General features: G+C 38.8%; 1 protein-coding gene across 2 annotated transcripts in view; it reads right to left on the reverse strand.

The window, feature by feature from the left end:
* Positions 1-2,159: 2,159 nt before the first annotated feature.
* The window catches only part of Ankrd44 (ankyrin repeat domain 44), a 188,621-nt gene continuing 169,416 nt past the window's right edge, over positions 2,160-21,364 (reverse strand). The window contains exons 20-27 of one of the 2 annotated variants that reach the window (XM_013009697.1): positions 19,822-20,038; positions 17,485-17,572; positions 16,491-16,574; positions 13,610-13,755; positions 13,037-13,119; positions 10,800-10,882; positions 9,256-9,347; positions 2,160-5,062 (exon numbers count right to left, since the gene is read on the reverse strand). In XM_013009697.1, coding sequence (XP_012865151.1) covers positions 5,004-5,062; positions 9,256-9,347; positions 10,800-10,882; positions 13,037-13,119; positions 13,610-13,755; positions 16,491-16,574; positions 17,485-17,572; positions 19,822-20,038 — 852 coding nt within the window. In that variant the 3' untranslated portion in view covers positions 2,160-5,003. Of the gene's footprint in view, positions 6,400-9,255; positions 9,348-10,799; positions 10,883-13,036; positions 13,120-13,609; positions 13,756-16,490; positions 16,575-17,484; positions 17,573-19,821; positions 20,039-21,364 lie in introns of both variants that reach the window. The other variant, XM_013009688.1, reaches the window with a different exon arrangement.

Genomic DNA, 21,364 nt, shown 5'->3' on the forward strand with positions numbered 1-21,364 from the left:
GATAATTCATGCAATACCTTTACCCACGATGCTTATGTTAATAGCTTTGTAGCTTCATGTTTTTGTGCCTTGCAAGCTAATTCTGGAACACATTAAGTGTGTTAAATGAGGGATGAGCATATGGGATCTAAACCTACTGAATGGAATGACAGAGAGGGATCTTTTTGATTGGGTTTGGAAACAAAGGGCCACATCATTGCACAGCAACATAATTGCTACAGTAGAGGCCATTATTCCATTTTCACTTGTTCATGAGGGCACAAGTAAAATTAAAAGGATTTCTGTCTTCCTTAGCTATTACCAGGAAGAAGGTATTCTAGCATGATGCTACCCACTACCAGGATGGTAATAGATCAATGTGGTCAGCAGTTCCCCAAATGACTCTCAGTTATTCTCACCTCCTGGTATTCATGGCCTTAGGAATAAACTGGGTCTCCTAACTTGCTTCTAATGAATAGAATATGGAGAAAATAGTGGAATGGCACTTCAATGACTCCTCCAAAACTTACTTTTGTCTAGCTCTTTTTCTAGCTTTCCCCCACCCCTGTTGTTTTCTTGGGCTGCTACTGGGGCTTGAACTTGGGGCTTGGGTACTGTTCCTTGGCTTTTTTGATCAAGGCTAGCACTTTACTACTTGAGCCCACAAGTCCAGTTCTAGCTTCTTGCTAGAGGTAAGAGTCTTATAGACTTTCCTCTCTGGACCGGCTTTGAACTGAGATCCTCAGTCTCCTAAGTAGTCACTGGCTTGTGGCTTTTTTATTTTCATTTTTGGGGTCAAGGAGGAATACTGGGATTGAACTTAAAGTCTTATGCATATTAGACAAGTACTCTCCTTAAGCCATAGTGCCCAGACTTCTCTCTGGCTTTTCTTAGAATGCTTGCTATCTCAACATAAGTTGCCTCAAGAGAGAAATGCCCATTTGGAAAGGATAGCCAACATTCATTAAAGAAATGACACACTTATTCCACCAACCCATGAAGAATCCTTTCAGTCTAGCCTTGTGGGCAGACCTAGCAACGCATCAACCCCTGATTACAGCCTGTAAGAGACCATGTAGCAGATCCAGTTAGACCTTGATGGACTCACAGCACTATGACGTAGTTAACTATTTGTTGTTTTAAGTCACGAAGGTTAGGAGTCATTTCTTATTCAGCAATAGACAAAACAAAAACACTCTGCCTGCTCTAAGTTGGTAAATACTTGTGATATGATTCATGATGTATAGGTTTTTTGTTTGTTTGTTTTGTTGGTCATGGGGCCTGAACTCTGGGCCTGTGCGCTGTCCCTCAGCTCTTCAGCTCATGGTGAGTACTCTACCACTTGAGCCACAGCACCACTTCCAGTTTTTCTGCTAATGTGGTTCTGAGGAATCGAACGCAGGGCCTCGTGCATGCAAGGCAAGCACTCTACCACTGAGCCACCTTGCCAGCCCCTATGACGTATAGTTTATAAGACCAAATAGTATTTGGATTTAAATAAAAAACTGAGGCAGAGCTGAGCACCAAACATTCCTGAACATCTTTAACAGAATAGACAAAACATGTGGCAGAGAGCACAGAACAGAAGAGAAATTGTAGATAGTAACAAAGATGGAGATCAGAATTGCATGGATATCTTTAAGATACATGCAGAGAGGTAGGCTCTGTCATTGCTATGGAGCAGCTAAAGAGTAGCAGTGACAGCGATGGAGACAAACTACTGGTTTCACAATTTTGAAGACCCACTTTGCTTCCTCTTTTCTCACATTTACAAACCAATAACCTGTCGCATTTCCCTTTTCCCTTACCTTCAAAGAGACTTAGTGAAAACTCAAATTTAGCTATAGCTACTGTGACAAATTTCATAGTTCTTATATTTGTTAGTACTCTTTTCCCCATCCTAACTTTCCTGCTTGGTTTTTATTATATGTCTTGTTGCCAGCCAGCTGAAATTCTTCATGGAAAATGTCAGAGGCATAAGTAAGTAGACACAACATAGATACTTGAAATTTTCTCTCATATTGTGATAGTACAAAGAGAAATAGCAATAAAATGGAGTTAGATGCACCTCTATCTTGATTATTTTCAAGATGTAATTTGGTTAAGGGGAGGACAAATATTTAAATTAGCATAATTTGGAAACCGCATACATTGGATAAATTAAAGAAAACACCAATTGTGACAATATTTGTACCGTTTTTATTTGTAAAAATAACCATCTGAATGCATTTCCAAAGTATATTACAGTTAAGTACTTCATTACATTATTAGAGCATTCAGTAGTTGCAAAAGTATTAAACTGTGCTTGAGACGATTCAGACTGGTTCAAAGTCATTCACTGAACTAAAAGCCATTTTCCTCATTTTTACAGTCATGACATTTCCTGGAGTCATTTAACTCCAATTTACATAAGAAAACATTTCAGACAAAATCCCGTTGAAATATCAAACAATATTTTATGCTGGTACAAAGATGTTATACAAAATAAAACACTGGCACCAAATTCGTATCATCGTGCTTTGCAAAGATATATTGCACATGCTAAAGCAGAAAGTCTGTAGACGAAACTACCAAACAGAAGATACTTGCATGGAACCCTTAAATCACTGTGTAAGAAACACGTAGGATTACATTTTATACACACACACTCAGATTGTCACTATCTTAAAACGCTTTTCCCCTATAATACTGACCTATGGTTTACAGTTTTGTAAGAAGAAAGCATTTTAGCACTGCAAAATCAAACATCATTCCTATAGAAAACTTCAGCATTTTCATTTTCAAAGCAGGAAAAAATGGGGAAATAGGAAACAAACACTTTGTACAAAGGAAGGTTGAAATGAAAACTTACTGGTATTATATTGCTCTGATAACACTCAAATGAAAACAATTTCACAGAACAGTTTCAGAATATACAAATATAAAAGGCACTCTAACTTCATGTTACAAGACCAAAATTGTTTTAAAAAGATGAGTTCTTCAAGCAACCAAAGAAACAGAAAAGCAAATTAAGTTGCTCAACAATACGAAGAATAACTAGTGCAGCAAACCCACTAGATGTTCTTCTCCTAACTCAATACTAAAATAAGACAAAATACTAAAATAAGCAGCTGTTCACTGCCTAAAGTACCAAAACATACTCTGGTGCCCTTTTAGTAATGATAAATAGAAATCCCCTGAGCTATTTACTGTAGAATCAATCATAGCAGATTTTAGGCAATTTCGAAATAGGAATGTATTTAGCAAAGATAGGCAGACACTGGCAAATAGATAATAAAACATGATCATCGTGGCTATGGATAAAACAAGAGTCTAAACATAACACATTAAGGTAAAGCACTCATCAACTAGGACTTGATTCAAAATGCATTTTCTGATTTTTCCCTTCTCAGAAAGTTAGGTTGCAAACATAATTTTATTTCTAAGTGATTTAATTGAAATACACAGAAATTTTGTTTTAAAGTTATTTCTTTAAAAAAAAAAAAAGGTCTTGTTGGAAGAGAGAAATCAAATGAGGGGAGAGATTGACTGAATGACCAGTTCATTGTAAGCATTGTGTTCCTTTGTCCTTCTATTAAAATGAGTGAGGAAGAGTCCAAGTGCAGCTCTGTGGATAAAATGTCTCCTGATAGTTCACTGCTTTGCTGAACCATCCTTCTATTCTCAGTCATTCTATAGGAAAAAATGTTAATGCTGCCTTACCATTAATGCAGGCATTTCCTTTCTTGCTTTAAATGCCAACTGAGCAAGATTTCCATTCACTTCTAGAAAACGACAGCTCAGTGTAGCATGTTTCCTCAACACTGAAGTGCCTATATTCAGTGTTTTGATGACAAAGGCATTATTGCTTATTAACAATTTATCTACTTAAAAAATCCATCTTCTCTGAGCAAAAAGAATGGAAGATGGAAGAAAACATAACACCAAGAGTTTAAAAAATAATGGTGGTGGTGGTGGAGGAAATTTTTATAAAATTATAATTCTATTTTCCTTATAAGACCTTTGAATATGTTCTCATGTTGAATTTGAACATACACGATGAGTTTTAATTGCACCTAGGCCATTAAAAGAATATGATTAAAGTCTTTTGCAGCTGATGGAAAAAAATAATACATTATCCATATGTATGCAGATGTGATGGACAGTTTAAAAAAAACGATCTCACACAGACACTATAAAATAGAAATTTGCAGGGTGAAGATGTAAGCTATTATAAAATGTTGAAAAGGCCTGCCTTTGTGCAACATCTTTCTTCCCTGTCTCTTCCTCAATTGGAAAATATCATTTGGGCTGGTGATTTTTAACCCTCTCTTGGCACAATGTCCTAGCTGACATCATTTCCCATTTCTTTTTAAGATTTTCGGTGTATTTAGGGTAATTTGTTTTTTGTTTTCCTTTGGGCCACCTTGATGTACATGATACACCTCACATTTCAGTTTTCATCTTGCATAAGAAGGGCAATATCTTATAAGCTGGCTACAGACTGGGGCTGAGCAATGAATGAACCTGAGGGCTGGCCGGAAACATTAGTAGTGGAAATGCTGGATTAGTCCCCAGTGCTGTTGCCTAACCCAGGGTCAAGGGTAATTTTCCACTTTTTTTTTATATTCCAAATAAGTACACAGCAATTAAAACAGAGAAGTAACAGTAAATGTTTCCTTGGCATTTGTTTCATTTCAAATAAATATAAACACATTCACATCAGAAGTATACAGACATTTTCTCTAGTTTGGCAAGAAAATAAACTGTGGTCAACACATCATCAATTACAAATGTTAAACCATCAACTAGAAATCTGTGTCATAAGAAATATAAAATACAATAAAGACTGGTACACAAAAAGATTACATTTTTTTAAAACTCCATAGAAAAGCTACTACAGTTCTCACTTGCATTTTGAAAGAAAAAAATTTAAATCTTCCATTTGAGTCTGAAGTATTTTGGTCCTCATGGATAGCTGGTTGAGGGACTACGTACATATTTATATACACACCAACGTGTGTCTGTGCATAATTTTTAAAGTCTCATTCTTCTTTTTGTACAGCTGTTCCAAGTGTAGAACGGGGTCCATTCAACCTAGAAGCTTTGGCAGAGGGAGTAGACACAGTAGTCACTATGTTGATTTCATCATCAAGCAACTGGCAATTGGATTTCATTTCCATATCTCCCATTTCTACTTCCTGCATCCACTTCCTTGGCTCCCGTTGATAATCACCCTTTCACTCACTTGACAAGGACTTGACTCCTTGACTGAGAAGCTCACTTAATATTTTACTAATTCATTGACAATGCTGACGATTCTGATGTCTTCAAAAAAGTTAGTTTTTTGATTTAAAGAACAAATTATCTGAGGGCTGTTTCACATGAAATTGGTATGTTGTCTCAATGTTTTGGTGCAAAATAATTTCATGCCTGGAAGATTAGTAGCTAGATTTGGGTTCAATCACCTGGGTGAAAAATTTGTCCCAGGCTTATTAATGGGAAGCACTGGTGCCATATTTGTTTTAACTAAAATAAAGCACATTGTTTTTCCATTCATTAGGCCATCTGAACAAACATCCTCAGAAAGAAATTGAGGATATTTAAGTTCTTACTACAGAGAGGACAGGAATAGTTTGGATTCGCCCTTTTTTTAAAAAAAGAAAACAAAAGAAAAGAAATATTATTATAGGCATTTTTAGCTCTGAAGATGAACACCTTTACCTCTGGCTTCTAGTAAGGGAGTAAACATTAAAGGAGAAGCAGTTTCCTGTCCACCCCAGCCCTCCCCTCCCAGGGGACCTGAATGTCACATTGATGGCCTTCCAAGAACTGAACTGCTAAGTATGTAGGGGGATGGGGAGGGGTCTCTATAGTGAACAGTTGCCTCTCTGTTGTATTACCCCCAGAGAAAAATAACATAATACTTTGAAATTCTTTACTTAAAATGAGAGGTAGTCTTTCAGAGAAGTACCTTAGATTTAAGGAAAACGAGAAACAAAACAAAATCAGGACACATTCGTGTGAGCATTTCACACTACAGCCAGCCTAGCTCGCCCTCCCTTCGGTTGATGCTTTCTCTATTGGCTGTGGTCTCCAAATACTGGGGACACAGCATAAACTTGGAGTTCAAGCTTCTTTTTTTCCCTTCCTCCAGCATAGAAGATCAAGAAAAAGCTTCTACAGTCCAAAGTCAGAATGTTTCAGAATCAGAATCATTTTCATTGTACCCGTCCTCGGAGCCTACGTTGTTACTGCACAGGCTAACCATGCTACCTAGGTTGGAGAGGGTCGTCCTGCTCAAATTGTCTTTTTTAAAACAAACGAAGTTGACAGCCGTCATTGTACTGGGAGGAGAAAAAGGCATCATGGTAGCCAAAATGAGAGCCAGGCAGTCAGCCACGTCTTTGCTAGGAGCACAAGCGAGGGCCGGGGTATGACCTGGGCATAAATGCAGACAAAGCAGTGGTTAGTCCTAGGGGTCCAGAGCGCCACGAGCATTCCACAGTACATCTCCTACAACCTCGGAGTGGAGATGTATGTTGAGTTAGAATTCATGCCAGGTGCAAGGAATTACTTCTCACAAGTCATGCTAGAGGGTGAGGCTGGAAGGGTTCTTCTAATGGACAGAAACATGAGGTGGTAGGGGTGGGACACAATTCCACAAAAACTAGTGACACGACAACCAGGAAGACATTTCCAGCAGAGAGCACACACACACCATGAGCTCCAGGCCTGGCCTGAGGAGGACTCTCATTCTGAGAACAATGACTTCACACGGCAGGTAACTGCGTGTCAGGTTAGTGAAAATACTGGAAATTAGAGGACTGTCAAGATGACTGATGTGGTCTTGCCACTTCAGTGGAACTGTAGATCAATTAACTGGTTTTAGAAAACTGGAATGATTTGAAGAGATTAGACATTGGAGAGTGTTCGTTTGTGATTAGCCCTACTGTGGGATAAGGTAAAATGGACTGGAATACAGTGTAATCATGTATGGAGATGTAGCAACAATCATTGATAGAAGCCATCAAAGACTTATTACCACTTAAAAAACTTTAACAGAATTTACAAAAAAAAAAATCACTACCTCACTAACCAAAGGCCCAAATTTGAGCTGTGACAGATGCAGCGAATGACTGTGCTGGCCATAATAAGAACGGTGTCATTCTCTATCGGCTAAATTTTGAGTCTACTCCAGATGAGAAAGTTGCCTGACTATATCACATGGGTGCTTTGGAGAGGTTAATTCTATGATTGCATTGCTACCCTTGTCCAACCTCTGTCCTGTTGGCCCACTGTAGGCTAAATTTCCCCCTACACTAGTATAGTCTCTTAGCCAGCCATTCAGAGGAACTGGCTTCATACAACTTCCTCACTCAACCTTTAAGAAATCATGCCTCTCTCTAAGGTGAGAACACAAACAAGAATGGACACATATGTTAACATGTCATTCCAGAAAGGATCATGGTATAGAAGGGAATTATTATTTTAATGCTGCACAAAATTGCTCCCAAATGTCCTACGTCCTGAGGAAGCAAGGAAGCAGCTAAGCTCCTGGAGAGGCAGGCACGCCTAGAGAGGCAGTCTATCGACCCAAGGCTCTTGATCCTAAAGGCTAACTAAACCTCAGGGGCAGCAGATTTATTTACATTGGAAAAAGGCAAAGTCTTCTTGGTTATTTTGGAGGAAAATTGTGGGCTGAAGCATATATAAGTGATCAGAGAGTAAGGAAAAGGGGAGGGAGAACCAAGGGATGGAGTCACAAAACTTTGGTGCTTCCTAGATGAGTAGGGTTGGGAATACAGCAGGGTACATGCTAGGATAAATAGGATGGCAAACCCAAAACTAATATGTCAGCTAATATGTCAGCATGGCTGCTTACTTCTGAGAAATAGGCATGGGCTGCTAATTCCAATACCTGTAATAAGCAGTTAATTGAGTTACATTAATACATTAGAATACTTCAATTAGATGTCATGATTAATGCCACATTTAAAAATTACATAATTTATAAGTATCCAAAAGTTCCTCTTTGGCTCTCAAGGGTAAGAGGCATGGGGCTTAGAATGGGTGTTCAGTTTTATGCTAGTACTCGTTAGTTTCCAAAATTTTATAGGACAGAGTAGAAAGCTTCTGACAAGAATTATCTAATTTAGAGGGGCTGGGAAGGTGGCTCATTGGTAGAGCGCTTGCCTTGCATGCATGAGGCCCTGGGTTCAATTCCTCAGCACCACATAAGCAAAAAGAAAAAAAATTATCTAATTTAGAAAAGAAATGTTATATAGATCAGAAGAAGCTTACAAGTCTAGACCTAATTAAAATTTATTACTTCCTGGGCTCTGATGGCTCATGCCTGTAATCCTAGCAATTCAGGAGGCTGAGATCTAAGGATCATAGTTCAAAGTCACTCTAGGCAGGAAAGAATATGAGACTCTTTTCTCCAATTAACCAGCAAAAAGCCAGACGTGAAGCTGTGGCTCAAATGATAACAAGGATGCTTGAGGGAAAATGCCGTGGTTTGAGTTCAAGCCCCAGCTCTGGCATGAAATTGTTTTTTGTTTTTTACTTTTGTTCTCCTAATTTCCAGATTAGGAAAATGAGTTCTGATGTTCACTTTAAAAATATAAAAGGTGCTAGGTACTGGGGGCTCATGCCTGTATTCCTGGCTACTCAGGAGGCTATAATTTGAGGACAGCAGTTCAAAGCCAGCCTGTGCAGGAAAGTCTTTGAGATTCTAATTATCCAGCAAAAAGATGAAAGTGGAGCTGTGGTTCAAGTGGTAGAGTACTAGCTTTGAGCAAAAAGGCTCAGGGACAGTGCTCATACCCTGAGTTCAAGTGCCAGAAATGGCACACACATAAACAAACAAATAAATAGAGTTTGATCTCAGAATGAATTGAAATAGTCAAAGAACTAGAGTTTTTTTTAGCCTGTTAGCATGCACTAATGACATATGTAATCTCTAACTCTTTAGCATTTGCAGTTAGAACCCTAAATGCCAAGTTGAAAGGTTTTGACTTTGCCTTAAACATGTTAACTACAGAGCTGAGGAGTTAGAGGTCAGTTGCTGATGTTACATGCAAAATGGACAGCATTGGTGGGCTACAGGTAGACAATGTGTTTTACAGAAATCAGACAGGACATGTTTTCCTTTGTTGAATTCTTATACACATGATACCTCCAAGGGGGAGAATTTTTCCTTCCTTTTTAAGCGCCTACCCTTCTCTCATTCCACTGGCTTCAACTAGCATATGAGAAGTAGCTGCAGCAATTTTTAATTTCTTTTCCACTTACCATTTTCATCTATAGCAAGAACACAGGCTCCTTTGGCCAACAGCTCCTCAACTACGACCTTCAAGCCATTGCGCGCAGCAACATGAAGGGGTCTAGGAAAGAAAAAGGACACCAAACATCAGTTATGCCATATATTTATGTAAGTGTTGTGTTTGGACCTGGAATGTTCCCAAAGGTCCACATGTTAAAGATTGGTCCCAAACTTGGAGCTAATGAAAGATAGCAGCATCTTTATAAGGGGCAATTTTAGGTTATTAATAGTGTGACCTTGATGGAATTGTGGGCCTCCATTTCTTTCTTTTCTCTGTCCTGGTCATGGAGAACAGCTGTGCACTGGCATATGCTCTCCACCCTGACTGGCCAACCATTATGAACTGAAACCTCTAACTGTAAGCAAAGCAAATCTTTTCTCTTCCTAAGTTGATTATGCCAGGCATTCAAAATAGTAATAGAAAGGTATATAAGTATAACATTTTGGTCAGTTGATATCACCAAAAGGAAAAAGTTCTTAACAGTCTGCAAATTATGCATATCTTTTACTTTTTAATAGGCTATATGTTAAATGGGTGATACTGATCAAGATGCATTATACTTATAAGTTAATTTGTTGAATTGAAACCTCTTTGTACAACAATTTAAAGATGGTGGTGATAATAATAATAGTATAAAGATATGGGTACAGCTGATCTTTTCCAGGTATTAACAACCCAACTACTCTTACATATTCAGCCCAGATTTCTGTGTCAGTGTTGCAAACAATCTAAAACAAGCTCAAAGAAACCCATATGAATCTAAGCTTTGGTGTGTTTTGTGGAAGGTTCTTTACTGCCTAATTTCCACTTCAACATTCAAGTCACTGTTTCATGCAGTTCATCAAGATGACTGGTAAATAATGTACAGTCCCAAATATCCTTATTATTAATCACATACAGAGGTTTTATTGGATTTTTATAGGCTAATGTATAACTCATTACAGTGTGTTAAGTAAATTGTTTAGGAATGTTAAATGAAAGAATATTCTAATATTCCTTTGCCTTTAAAACAAGTGTCTATGTAATTTCCCAAAATGGAAAGTGAAGCAGCTTTTAGATTTTTCACACCGAGGGAGGGTTACAGTGAATGATATTAATGTATAATTAAAATAAATAGGTTAGAGACGCTTCGGAAACCTGATTTACAAAACTGTTGTTTCCCAGTCAGACTATATAATGCTGATACATACTACAAATAGTTTCCCCAAATATGTCAGTTCACAATGCCATAAGATTTTTCACACAGCTCACTAGATTGATAACGCTGCCACAGATATATCAGCAGAGGAAAACAAAGGCCTTACAAAATCTGTGAAGGCATATCACAACAAGGATCCCTACTGAAACTGTCTTGCTAGTCAACACTTGCAGGTGTGTGATGTGGGGAAGCCAGATCTGCATCTGTAGCCACAAGTTCCCAGGAACAAGGCTGGCACATGGCAGGCTCTTCGCATTTGCTGAATAAATGACAGGGACTCGGTAGACAAGTCAAACGGTAGCCATTATACTTACGTCTGCAGTGCATTGTTTTTTGCATTAATAAGGCTCTCATCTTGTATCTTGTCAAGTATTAACAAGGCACATTTTTCATGACCCTAATAAAGAAAAACAATAAGGAACATGAAGCAGAGACAAAGACAAGTTCGTGAAATTTTTTTTCGGTAGGCCTTAAATGGAAAATGCATTTCTTCTGCCTAAAAAATATTCTACAGGGCTATTTTCTGAGCAATTTTTTCCCCCTAAAAAGTAAATGGGCCCCAGATACTCTAAGATTCTAAATAAGGTCTATTAGGACTTAGTTAACATTTGTCTGTTCTAAAATATTCATAGTTAATATTAATATTCCAAGATAATTTTTGGAATTAATGTCCAGAGAGCTAAAGCAGATGCTAGTTTAGCTAGGTCAGCTGGTAGATAGCAGAATGAGATGCTCCTTTAAAGCCTTCAACATACTTAGTAAATATGCATCAAATTCCTCCTCCTTCAATTACCACTTCAGAGATCTGTTTAGCCTCACAAATCTCACCACACTGTGGGTCATCATTTATGACCATATGTTTCTGGAGAGCTTCTTCCGTTACTTAGCTAGGGAAAGGTATTTTTGGATCTTATCATAATAGATGGTTCATAATTTTTAATAAATCAATTGTCAAGTCAGAAATCCTTTAAGAACTTCAACCTTAGTGCCCCTTTAGACGACCATGGATTCCAAAGCCTTTGCTAATCATGATCCATAGACCTGCATAGACAGCAGCACCACTTGGGACTTAGAAATGTTGACTCTTCTGGGCTGCATAGTGAGACTTTGTTTCCAAAAACAGAAAGAAGAAGCTTAAAAAGCAAAATTCAGGAGGCTGAGGATCAAGATTTGAAACTAGCCTGGGGAAAGAAAGGCCATGAGACTCTCATTTCCAATAAACTACTTAAAGAAGGCCAGAAGTGGCACTGTGGCTCACGTGGTAGAGTGCTAGCCTTGAGCAGAGGCAGCTCAGGGACAGTGCCCAGGCTCTGAGTTCAAGTGTCAGGACTGGCAAAAAAATTTCTTTTTAAAAAGTTGAATCTTACGTTCCACCCAATCCTACTATTATAGAACTATTATTTTTAACTAATTAATTAATCAATGTTAATTAAAATTCTGAAATACTGTTATTAGGTAGCCCAGGCTAGTCTTAAATTCACAACCCTCCTGCCTCTGCCACTAAGTGTTAGGATTTCAGATTATCTGCCGTCATACTTAGCCAGATTCTATAGTTTAACAAAGTAAGACATTCACTAACATACTAAATAAACTCCATGAGACTGGGCATGTTTTGTGGTTTCCATGGGCTTCCCAGAGTATGAAGTGAGAAAATACAACCAACAAAGGAAAAGTCTGAGACTTAAACACTACTTTAGCCATGCTAAAATAAACGTCCATCACTGCTGTCAACTTGCATTGTGCTGTAGTGCCGTTTGTAGTAAAATTACGCATATATACATACATGTACGTGTGTGTGTGAACAAAACACGAACAATAACAAAAAAGGAAAATCTCCTATTCTTTGCACTTAACTACGCATAAGGAGCTGAGAATATAGCTCAGTGCTTCTTGTCTGTACAACACTTGAGATTTTAGCTCCATCAATGGGGGAAAAAGAAGAGTCGAAGATTATGATGTAAACCTGAATCCTAGCATCCAGGAAGTCAAGGCAGGACTATCTCAAGTTCAAAGTCAGACGATCTACATAGTTAGATCTTGTATCAAAACAATGTCCTATGGAGGGCCCAGGTAAAGTGGTAGCAAGGCCCTGGTTTCAGTCCCAGGAGGAAAGGATGGATTGCATATGGATACATTTATTTGCTTCACAGAGTATTTGGGCCATGTTATTACAATGTCTTTAGGTGGAACAAAGGAAAGCAAGCAGAACTGCTTAGAAGGCATGTAACTGAGGTCCTAACCTGTTATATGGTACCAAATGTAATGCCACAACCAGGGAGACAGATGCAGTGGCAACAATAGAATAGGTGAAATGTGGCAAAACCGCAAGTGGCAAAGACCATGAAAATCATGTTCTTCTCACTCCCTGTGCAGGACCTGGGGTTCTGCCCTTTCTAGCCCCTCCCCCCGTATTCCACTCACACTCACAACATCCCTGCAGATGTACACCTTATTCAAGAGCCATGCTAAATGCTTCCCAGACACATAGAACTTCAGGGGGATTATCGTTATTACAACACTAACTAATGATGCTTAAATTCCATTTACATACTTTGCTACTAGCCAAATGTAATGGTGTATTCAAGTCTTTATCCTTTATAGTCAGATCAGCCTGGGCACTATTCACCAAGATATCTGTAGAAAAAAAGAACAAAGAGGGTTAATTTAGCCTAAATGCTAATGACATGTGTGGTAAAGTTGCAACAGAAAAACAAAAAGAATATTTAAATTACACAGTTTATCTTTATTTTTCAGATCTGAGGACTGAATTCAGATTACATATTATTTAATGCTGTTGAAAGAGGAAGAGAGCCAGGTAGTGCCATATGCGTTCTACTCAATTGGAAGCTGATAGTTTTAATTATCTTTAGTGTTTTATTATTTTCAGTTATAATGTCTCTGCTGTATTTGGTTTCTAACAGTGAGGCACTTCACTGTGTGCATACACTGCCAAGGTCGAAGCACCTTACAGGAAGCAGAAACCTCTGAGCAAATGGAGTCAGGTGGCTTCAGTGACACTGACAATGGCTCTTTTACAAGTGTGTTTAGTAGAAGATCATCTATTTCTCAGTTTCCCTTTGGTTTGGATAGGCAGAAATGCAAAGTCCACAGGGCAAGTACTTACCCACTGCGCCTGCCTGTCCGTTCTCAGCGGCCATCATCAGCGCTGTCTTTCCTGAATTATCCACTGCGTTCACTTGGGCATTGTGTCTCAAAAGAAGCTGCAAGCATTCTACATGATCCCCAAAAGCTGCCGCATGAAGGGGTGTCCTAAAGATGTCAAACAAATGTTTTTTCATTTAGCTTCCTTTAAACTTATTCTCTGTTTAGTAACTGCCAGGACACAGAAACATGGAGTTACCTAAGGCTTTACAGTAGACAGAGATAATGATCAAGATCCCACTTATGTGAGTGGCCCCCTCAGATTTGGGGGGTGTATGTCCAGACATTAGCATCTTTATTGGCCTTTTAATCTTGAAATCTAGTGACGTCACTCATCTTTCAGATAGATTCTTTCAAAAGTGAGCCTTAAATTGTGGGGGTAGTTGATTAAATAAAAAAAAAGTAAAGCCTATGTTATCTAACATGGATGGTTAATGACTTTGGGAATAATGTGATATTATTAAAGTTAAAGCTTCTAATCAAGTAATATCAGCACTAGGACTTTAAGTTTCTCTCTCTCTCTTTCCCTTTCTTTCTTACTTTCTTGTCAGTATTGAGGTCTAAACTTGGGGCCTTGTATTTGTTCGGTAAGCACTCTACCCCTCAACCACATGCTCAGTCCTCCATTCTTAGGAGGATCCACAGATACTTGGCCATGTGTGCATATTCATTCATATGTAAGAATGCTCATTGTGCTGCTTCTTTGAGATAGTAAAATATTGAAAAAATGTTCTTCAATAGAAGACAGGCTAAGGAAAATCTAGTAAATTCAGTCAATGAAATAACATACAACTTTAAAAAGAATATGGTAAAATGTATATCTTGGCACAGGAACACCTCGAATATGTACTAAAAGCAGTGCTCCGATTTATATAAAAAGAATATATGCACACAAATATACTGAAGGATATGTATAGAAAATATTTAGGAGTATATAAAAATATTTAGGAGAATAAAAACCCTTTTAAGGAAGAGGTTTGGGATTCTGGGTTAAGAGGAAAAACTTTTTAATTGCATATTTTTTGTAATATGTAATTTTATTTGAACTCAGGGCCTGGGCACAGTCTCTAAGCCTCTTTGTGCTCAAAGCTAGAGCTCTACCACTTGAGCCACAGAGCAACTTCTGATTTCTAAGTGGCTAATTGGAGATGTCAGAGACTTTCCTGCTCAGGCTGCCTTTGAATCATGATCTTCAGATTTCAGCCTCCTGAGTAATTAGGATTATAGCCATGAGCCACTGGTGCCCAGCTTTGTAATACATAATTTTAAAAACTCAATTAAGAAACACATGTTTAGAAAGTCCACGGATTGGGAGAAGATCTTCACTAGCCATACAACAGACAAGGGTCTCATATATAAAATATACCTGGAACTCAAAAAATTAAATCCCCCAACAACAAATCTTCAAAGAAACAACTGCCCAATAAATAAGTGGGTTAAAGACTTAAAGAGAAACTTCTATGAAGAGGAAAGAAGAATGATCAATAGACAGACAAAGAAATGCTCAACCTCTCTAGCCATAAAAGAAATGCAAATCAAAACAACATTGATACACCACCTCACCCCAGTTAGAATGGCTATAATCAAGAACTCTAATAACAACAGATGCTGGAGGGCATGTGGACAGAAGGGAAGCTTACTTCATTGTTGGTGGGAGTGTAAACTTGTTCAACCACTTTGGAAAGCAATATGGAGGTTCCTCAAAAGACTCCACATAGAGCTCTCCTATGACCCAGCAATCCCACTTTTGGGCATTTACCCAAATGTTCACAAACAAGACCACACTAAAGCTACCAGCACAACTATATTTATTGCAGCATTATTTACCATAGCTAAGATATGGAACCAACCCAGATGCCCCTCAGTAGATGAATGGCTCAAGAAAATGTGGTATATATACATAATGGAATTCTATGCCTCCATCAGAAAGAATGACATTGCCCCGTTTGTTAGGAAATGGAAAGACTTGGAAAAAATTATATTAAGTGAAGTAAGCCAGGCCCAAAGAAACATAGGTCCCATGGTTTCCCTTATTTGCAATAACTAGTATATGTCTGAGTCAAGTAGAAAAGGTCAGATAAGGTAATGTTAGTGGAATGAACCCCAAGATAAATATTCAAAATTTTTTTGTTTTTTTTCCTTTCATGCAATTGTTTCTATCATATTTATAAGACAATTTCTATGTTGCTTTGTATGCCCCTCCCCCACAGAATAACGCATACTTTCATTGTATTTGATGTTGGTATAATTTGTGGAGGGGAAGGGAAAAAAACAAATCGTTTAACTAGGGATACAGGTGGACCCATTGCAACATGAGATGTACAAGTCGTTAGGTGGAAAAAAGGAACTTAACAACTTTGGTGGGGGATGAGGGGAGGATTGGGTGGGGGGAGGGGAGAAGTATGAGAAGGGATGGGAAGGGGAAACAAAGAGGAGGCAACAATGCTTGATAAGAGATGTACTCATTGTCTTGCCCGTGTAATTGTAACTCCTGTGTACAGTTTTCTTACAATAAATAAATAAATAAATAAATAGAAACAGATGTTTGTCTAGATGTGGTGATTTATGCCTTTAATCCCAACATTCAGGAGGTAAAGGCAGGAAGATGGCGACTTCAAGGCTAGCTTAGGCTACAAAGTAAGTCTTGTCTCAAGAAGACAAAGACTGAGGATGTGGCTCGGTAATTCAGGACTTGCCCCACACATGTGAAGCCTTGGGTTTAACCCTTAGAACCATTAAAATATCAAACACAAACAATTTTTTAAAAAAGTTTGCTGCTCTCTGACTGCAAAGCAAGGATTAGGACTCATCAAGACAACTCGTACCATTTTAGGATCACTTACCTGCCTTTGTCATCTCGACAACTGACAATATTGGAATCTATGGCCCCCAGTAGCAATGATGCACAATTCTCATGGTCATTTATTCTGAAATGAAAATGGATTTTAATGGAAATAAATTATATAGTCCTTCGTATCCCATCTTCCTATGCACTGTATGTATAACAATATATATGTGCCAAACATACTGTCTAACATTACACCTATTGTTACACTGCATGTGGAAGGATCTGATGCCAGTATTTGTGGGAAGTGTTTGAACCTTATAACCCTTAGCTTCTCTTTTCAACCTCTTTACTCAGGTAAGAGCTCATTGCAGATTAGTTAGTGAGACTGTGTCAGGCATTTAAAATAACCCAGATCCTTTGTTACCTACACTTCACTGATTGAGTTATTATATTCCTTCAATATGTTTACAATCAATGAAACAAGTGTCATGTGACAATGTGAACAACCAAGCATCTTTAGCTCTTGGTTCCCAGGCTGACCACAGAAGTCTCACTTAAAGTCACTGTACCCTCGGAATAATAACTCAAACTATGAGATGGAAAATAAATTATATTTGCAAAAGATAAAAACATTTAGCACATACAAACAGTGGAGAATTACATACAAAGTCTTCCTGGTAGAAAAATGCCTAACCATGCATAGGCTTCTAGTTGTTAAGCTTGACTTAATTTTAGGATTTGGAAGACAGATGTAAGCAACCACTGAGGCATAGTTCTGACCATGAGGAATGTGCCTGAGGCCTAGCCCTTCATGCAACTTCTTAAGGTGGTTCTGAGTCACTTTGGGATGGCAGCACCCTACCACAAGCTCCTGGAGATTCATTAACATTGGGGACCACACCTTACAACCACCCTATTTGTCCTTAGCAGCAAAATGGAATATTTTAATCTTATCTACAATCATTTTTTCCTTCCCTAAAAGGCAATCTTTCTACATGTAGCTTAACACCTGTCCCCTTGCCCGCCCCCCCCCACTTATTTCTACTTACATTGCACAGTGCAGTGGAGTGAAGGGATTACCCATAAATTTTCGAAAACATTTCTGCTCCAAAAGTACCTCTAGACAGTTCTCATTACCTGTAAGGAATCAAATGAACTTAGGGCATTTCCAAGAAAGAATCTTTGTTCAGCACAGTTGGGGACTTTTGTATTTTTTTTTCCACTTAAGTATTAAATTCTAGTTTAGGAATTGCCCCCTGATTGCCTTGAGTGTTCATTTTCCATGGAAGAAAATTAGCAAAGTGCCAAAATGCAATTAACCCGGCTCACAGGTGTTCTACGGCAAAATGAAGAAATGAAATAGTGAAGGCCATATGATCCGGTGCAGATAAGGAAGACAGCTCTGCAAGCCCATTGGATTCCGTGTTACCCTCCACCCTTGACAGGTGCCTAACATGCACGTGCCTCCATTTGACCAGATTGATAAATAGGAGGTTGACCTTTCACCCTCATGAATATGTTAATATGTTCCACCCTCTAGCCAAGGGGAGAGGATGTGATTAGTAGAATGCACTCTTGGACGAGGAGGGCCCGTTAAAAGGCTCTGAGCAGATTACTATGGAAATGTTGTTAGGGGAAGATGGTACACAGCATCTAATGAGCACTTTTAAATAAGTAGATGAATAAATGTGATGGGCTTTTTATTTTCAGCACTTATTTAGCTATTTGATTTAGTTATTTTTCAGACAGAGTATGTCACATTTTGACAAGGGCCACTGACCACTATTTTCCTCATACAACTACCCTCCTACCTTCACCTTGTATGTAGCTAGGATTATAGGTGAGAACCACCATGCTCAGCTTGTTGTTTGAAATCAGGTCTCTAACATTCTTGTGCCAAATGGCCTCCAACCACAAGCCTCCTCTGTCCACTTCCCCCATAGCTAGGATTACAGGCAAAGGCCCATCATATTTTCTTTGTCCATTCACCAGCTGCTAAACACCTAGGCTGGTTCCATAGTTTACTGTTGTGATTGTGCTAACTTGTGAGAATATTCTGCAAAAGAGGAGAATATTTTGAAATAGAATTTTAAGTAAGCGTGAACAACATTGAAAATTCTAGAATGATATTTGTTATATTAGTTAAAAATAGATGTACATTTTAGAGTTAGTGTGGTGGTGCATCCTAATTGCTTGTAAGATAGAGAGAGGACTGTGGTTTGTGGACAGCCAGGGAATAAAGTTAATCAATAGTTGAGTGTGGTGGTGATGCCTGTCACCTAGCTATAATGAAGGTTAAAATCAGGAGGATCATGATTCTAGGCCAGCCTGAGCAAAGTTTATGAGACACATCTGTGGGAGGAGGATTATGGTTCCGTCTGACCTGGGCAAAAAGTAAAACTCTGTCTCAACTATTAACCCAAACAAAAAGAGCTAAAGGCATGGCTCAAGTGGTAGAATACCTGCCTAGAAAGGGGAAATCTCTAAATTCAAACCCAGTACCACCAAGGAAAATATCAACAATAAAACAAGCTAAGAACATTGGTGTTTATAGTTCCAGATACTTAAGAGACTGAGGTTGGAGGATCTCAATTTGAGGCCAGCCCTGGGCAAAGGCACAGGCCCTACGTGAAAACAAATGAAAGCAAAAAAGGGATGGAGGTACGGCTCAAGTGGTAAGAGAGCTTGCTTGCCTAGCAGGCTCACAGTTCTGAGTTCAAACCTTAATACCAGCAACAACAAGAAGTAGATACACATTCATGTGTAGTTATTTATAGTATCAGAGGAAAAATTGCAAAAGATACCACAGTACATCAGGAAATGGTTTTGGAAAGGAAACTTAATTTTACAGTAGACACTCCTGAATTTTCCATTTGGTACAATTAGCATGTGTTTCTTTTTTTATTCATGTCAGGGAAATTTAAAATTTCCAAAATAATAAATGAAATAAATGTGGAATATAAAGCAAAGAAAAATACCATGTTTCTCTTAGTATTCATTGTGACAGGTTATTCCATATCACATTTCATTACTACATTTCATTTCATTTTTTGCTTTTAGCTATATTATTTTAATTCTTTGTGAAGCTCCTAGTTCTCTTACATAGTTCAGAAACTAATGAAAAGTTGAATCCATCAGTTCTAATTAGGAGTCATATGTTCCTGAGCAACAAAAGGAAGCAAGTGAACTTCTGCCCAACTAAGACATATGGCAGCTACAGGCTGGGGACACAGGGAAAAATCGTTCCAACCAACCAATCAAACAGACAAAAACGACCAAGCATCTAGGGTGCAGAAAGAGGAAGCCACGGTTCATAACACTGAGCTATTTCACACTGGTCCTGGGGCTGGATGTCTATGGAATCAGTGGAATTGCAAGCAACTCACCATTGTAACAAGCCCAGTGCAGGGGCGTGTAGCCTTGGTTGTCCTTGAAACAACAGTCCTCCTCAGAAAGAGCCATCTGAAGCAGCTCACTCAGCCATGTGGCGTGGCCCCTTGCAGCTGCGTAGTGCAAGGGCGTTCTCCCTCGGGAATCTTTGCAGAGAATGGACACTTCTTGTTCCAGCAGCATTTGCACACACTCTTCATGTCCTGTCATAATCTGATGAATTGCAATGAAAATATAACACAAACATCAGAAGGGCAGAGGAAGATTCAGGGAGCCAAACAGTCAGATGACGCTGGGCTCAGAGCAAGAGGGCCTACCTCTGGCCTTAAGGAAAGCAGATTGTCTTAGTACAGAGGAGGGAGGCAGGAAAACCCATCAAACTTCATGCCAGAAAAGTCTATGAACAGCAGAACATTTTACAAACACCTCTTGAGTTTCCAAACCTAATCACAAAAGACACCATGACTTGGGAGAAAGTACAGACTTTAGAATAAGAAAGATGCACTAAATCCTGGCTCCCACCCCCTGTAAAAGGTGATCACATTGCTTCTCTCTGCCTCACTTAATCTGCTTATAAATAGGAATAAGAATAGTGTTCACACAGGCTGCTGTTAGGGCTAAGAAGATAATACAGCTCTGCTCTGTCAGGCTAGTTTGTTGCTTTGTAATCAACACAGAACAGGGGCTGGGAAGGTGGCTCAGTGGTAGAGCGCTTGCCTTGCATGCCTAAGGCCCTGGGTTTGATTCCTCAGCACCACATAAGCAAAAAGAAAAAAGCCAGAAGTGGCGCTGTGGCTCAAGTGGTAGAGCGCTAGCCTTGAGCTGAAGAGCTGAGGGACAGCGCCCAGGCCCAGAGTTCAGGCCCCAAGACTGGACCCCCCAAAAAAAATCAACACAGAACATATGCACACAAGCCAGAAAGAAAAGCCTACTGTACACTTATGCTATCTACCTGCCTGGCATGTCGTTGAGCTGAATACTGTAACATTATAACATAGAGGATATTTTTACATCGACAGAAGGGTCCAGTAAAAACATTAAATGATAGAATTATCTAGCTCTATTATTGTCTTAGGAGACTACCATTGTGTGTGCGTGTGTGTGTGTGTGTGTGTGTGTGTGTGTGTGTGTGTGTGTGTACTCTGTCATGGGGGAAGGGAGGCTTTGTGCTGCATGACTTTAAAGGAAAAGGCTCCTGGTGTGTTGTATAACCCACAAGAAATAAGAACTGTGATGATGACACTAACCAATAAAGTTCTTTCCATTTAAGGTATTCCCACTGTCCACAAATATGATTTCTGATTTTGTTCATTTGGCTGCTATGGAATCCTTTGAAAAGCAATTTATCAGCTTTATACAAAGAATTGTTCACTTTGGCATCAGGTGTAACAAAGAATGATTAGATCTATGAAATTCTTAGCAGGGGATCACAATAGCCCAATAGCTAAGTGCATAAGACAATATATAATGAAGCATATCAAAATGAACTCCAAAAATTGGAAACAAGAGGTTCTTAATATGTCCTATATACAGTTATTT

The sequence above is a fragment of the Dipodomys ordii genome, unplaced genomic scaffold, assembly GCF_000151885.1.
Source record: "Dipodomys ordii isolate 6190 unplaced genomic scaffold, Dord_2.0 Scaffold1, whole genome shotgun sequence".
NCBI lineage: Eukaryota > Metazoa > Chordata > Mammalia > Rodentia > Heteromyidae > Dipodomys > Dipodomys ordii.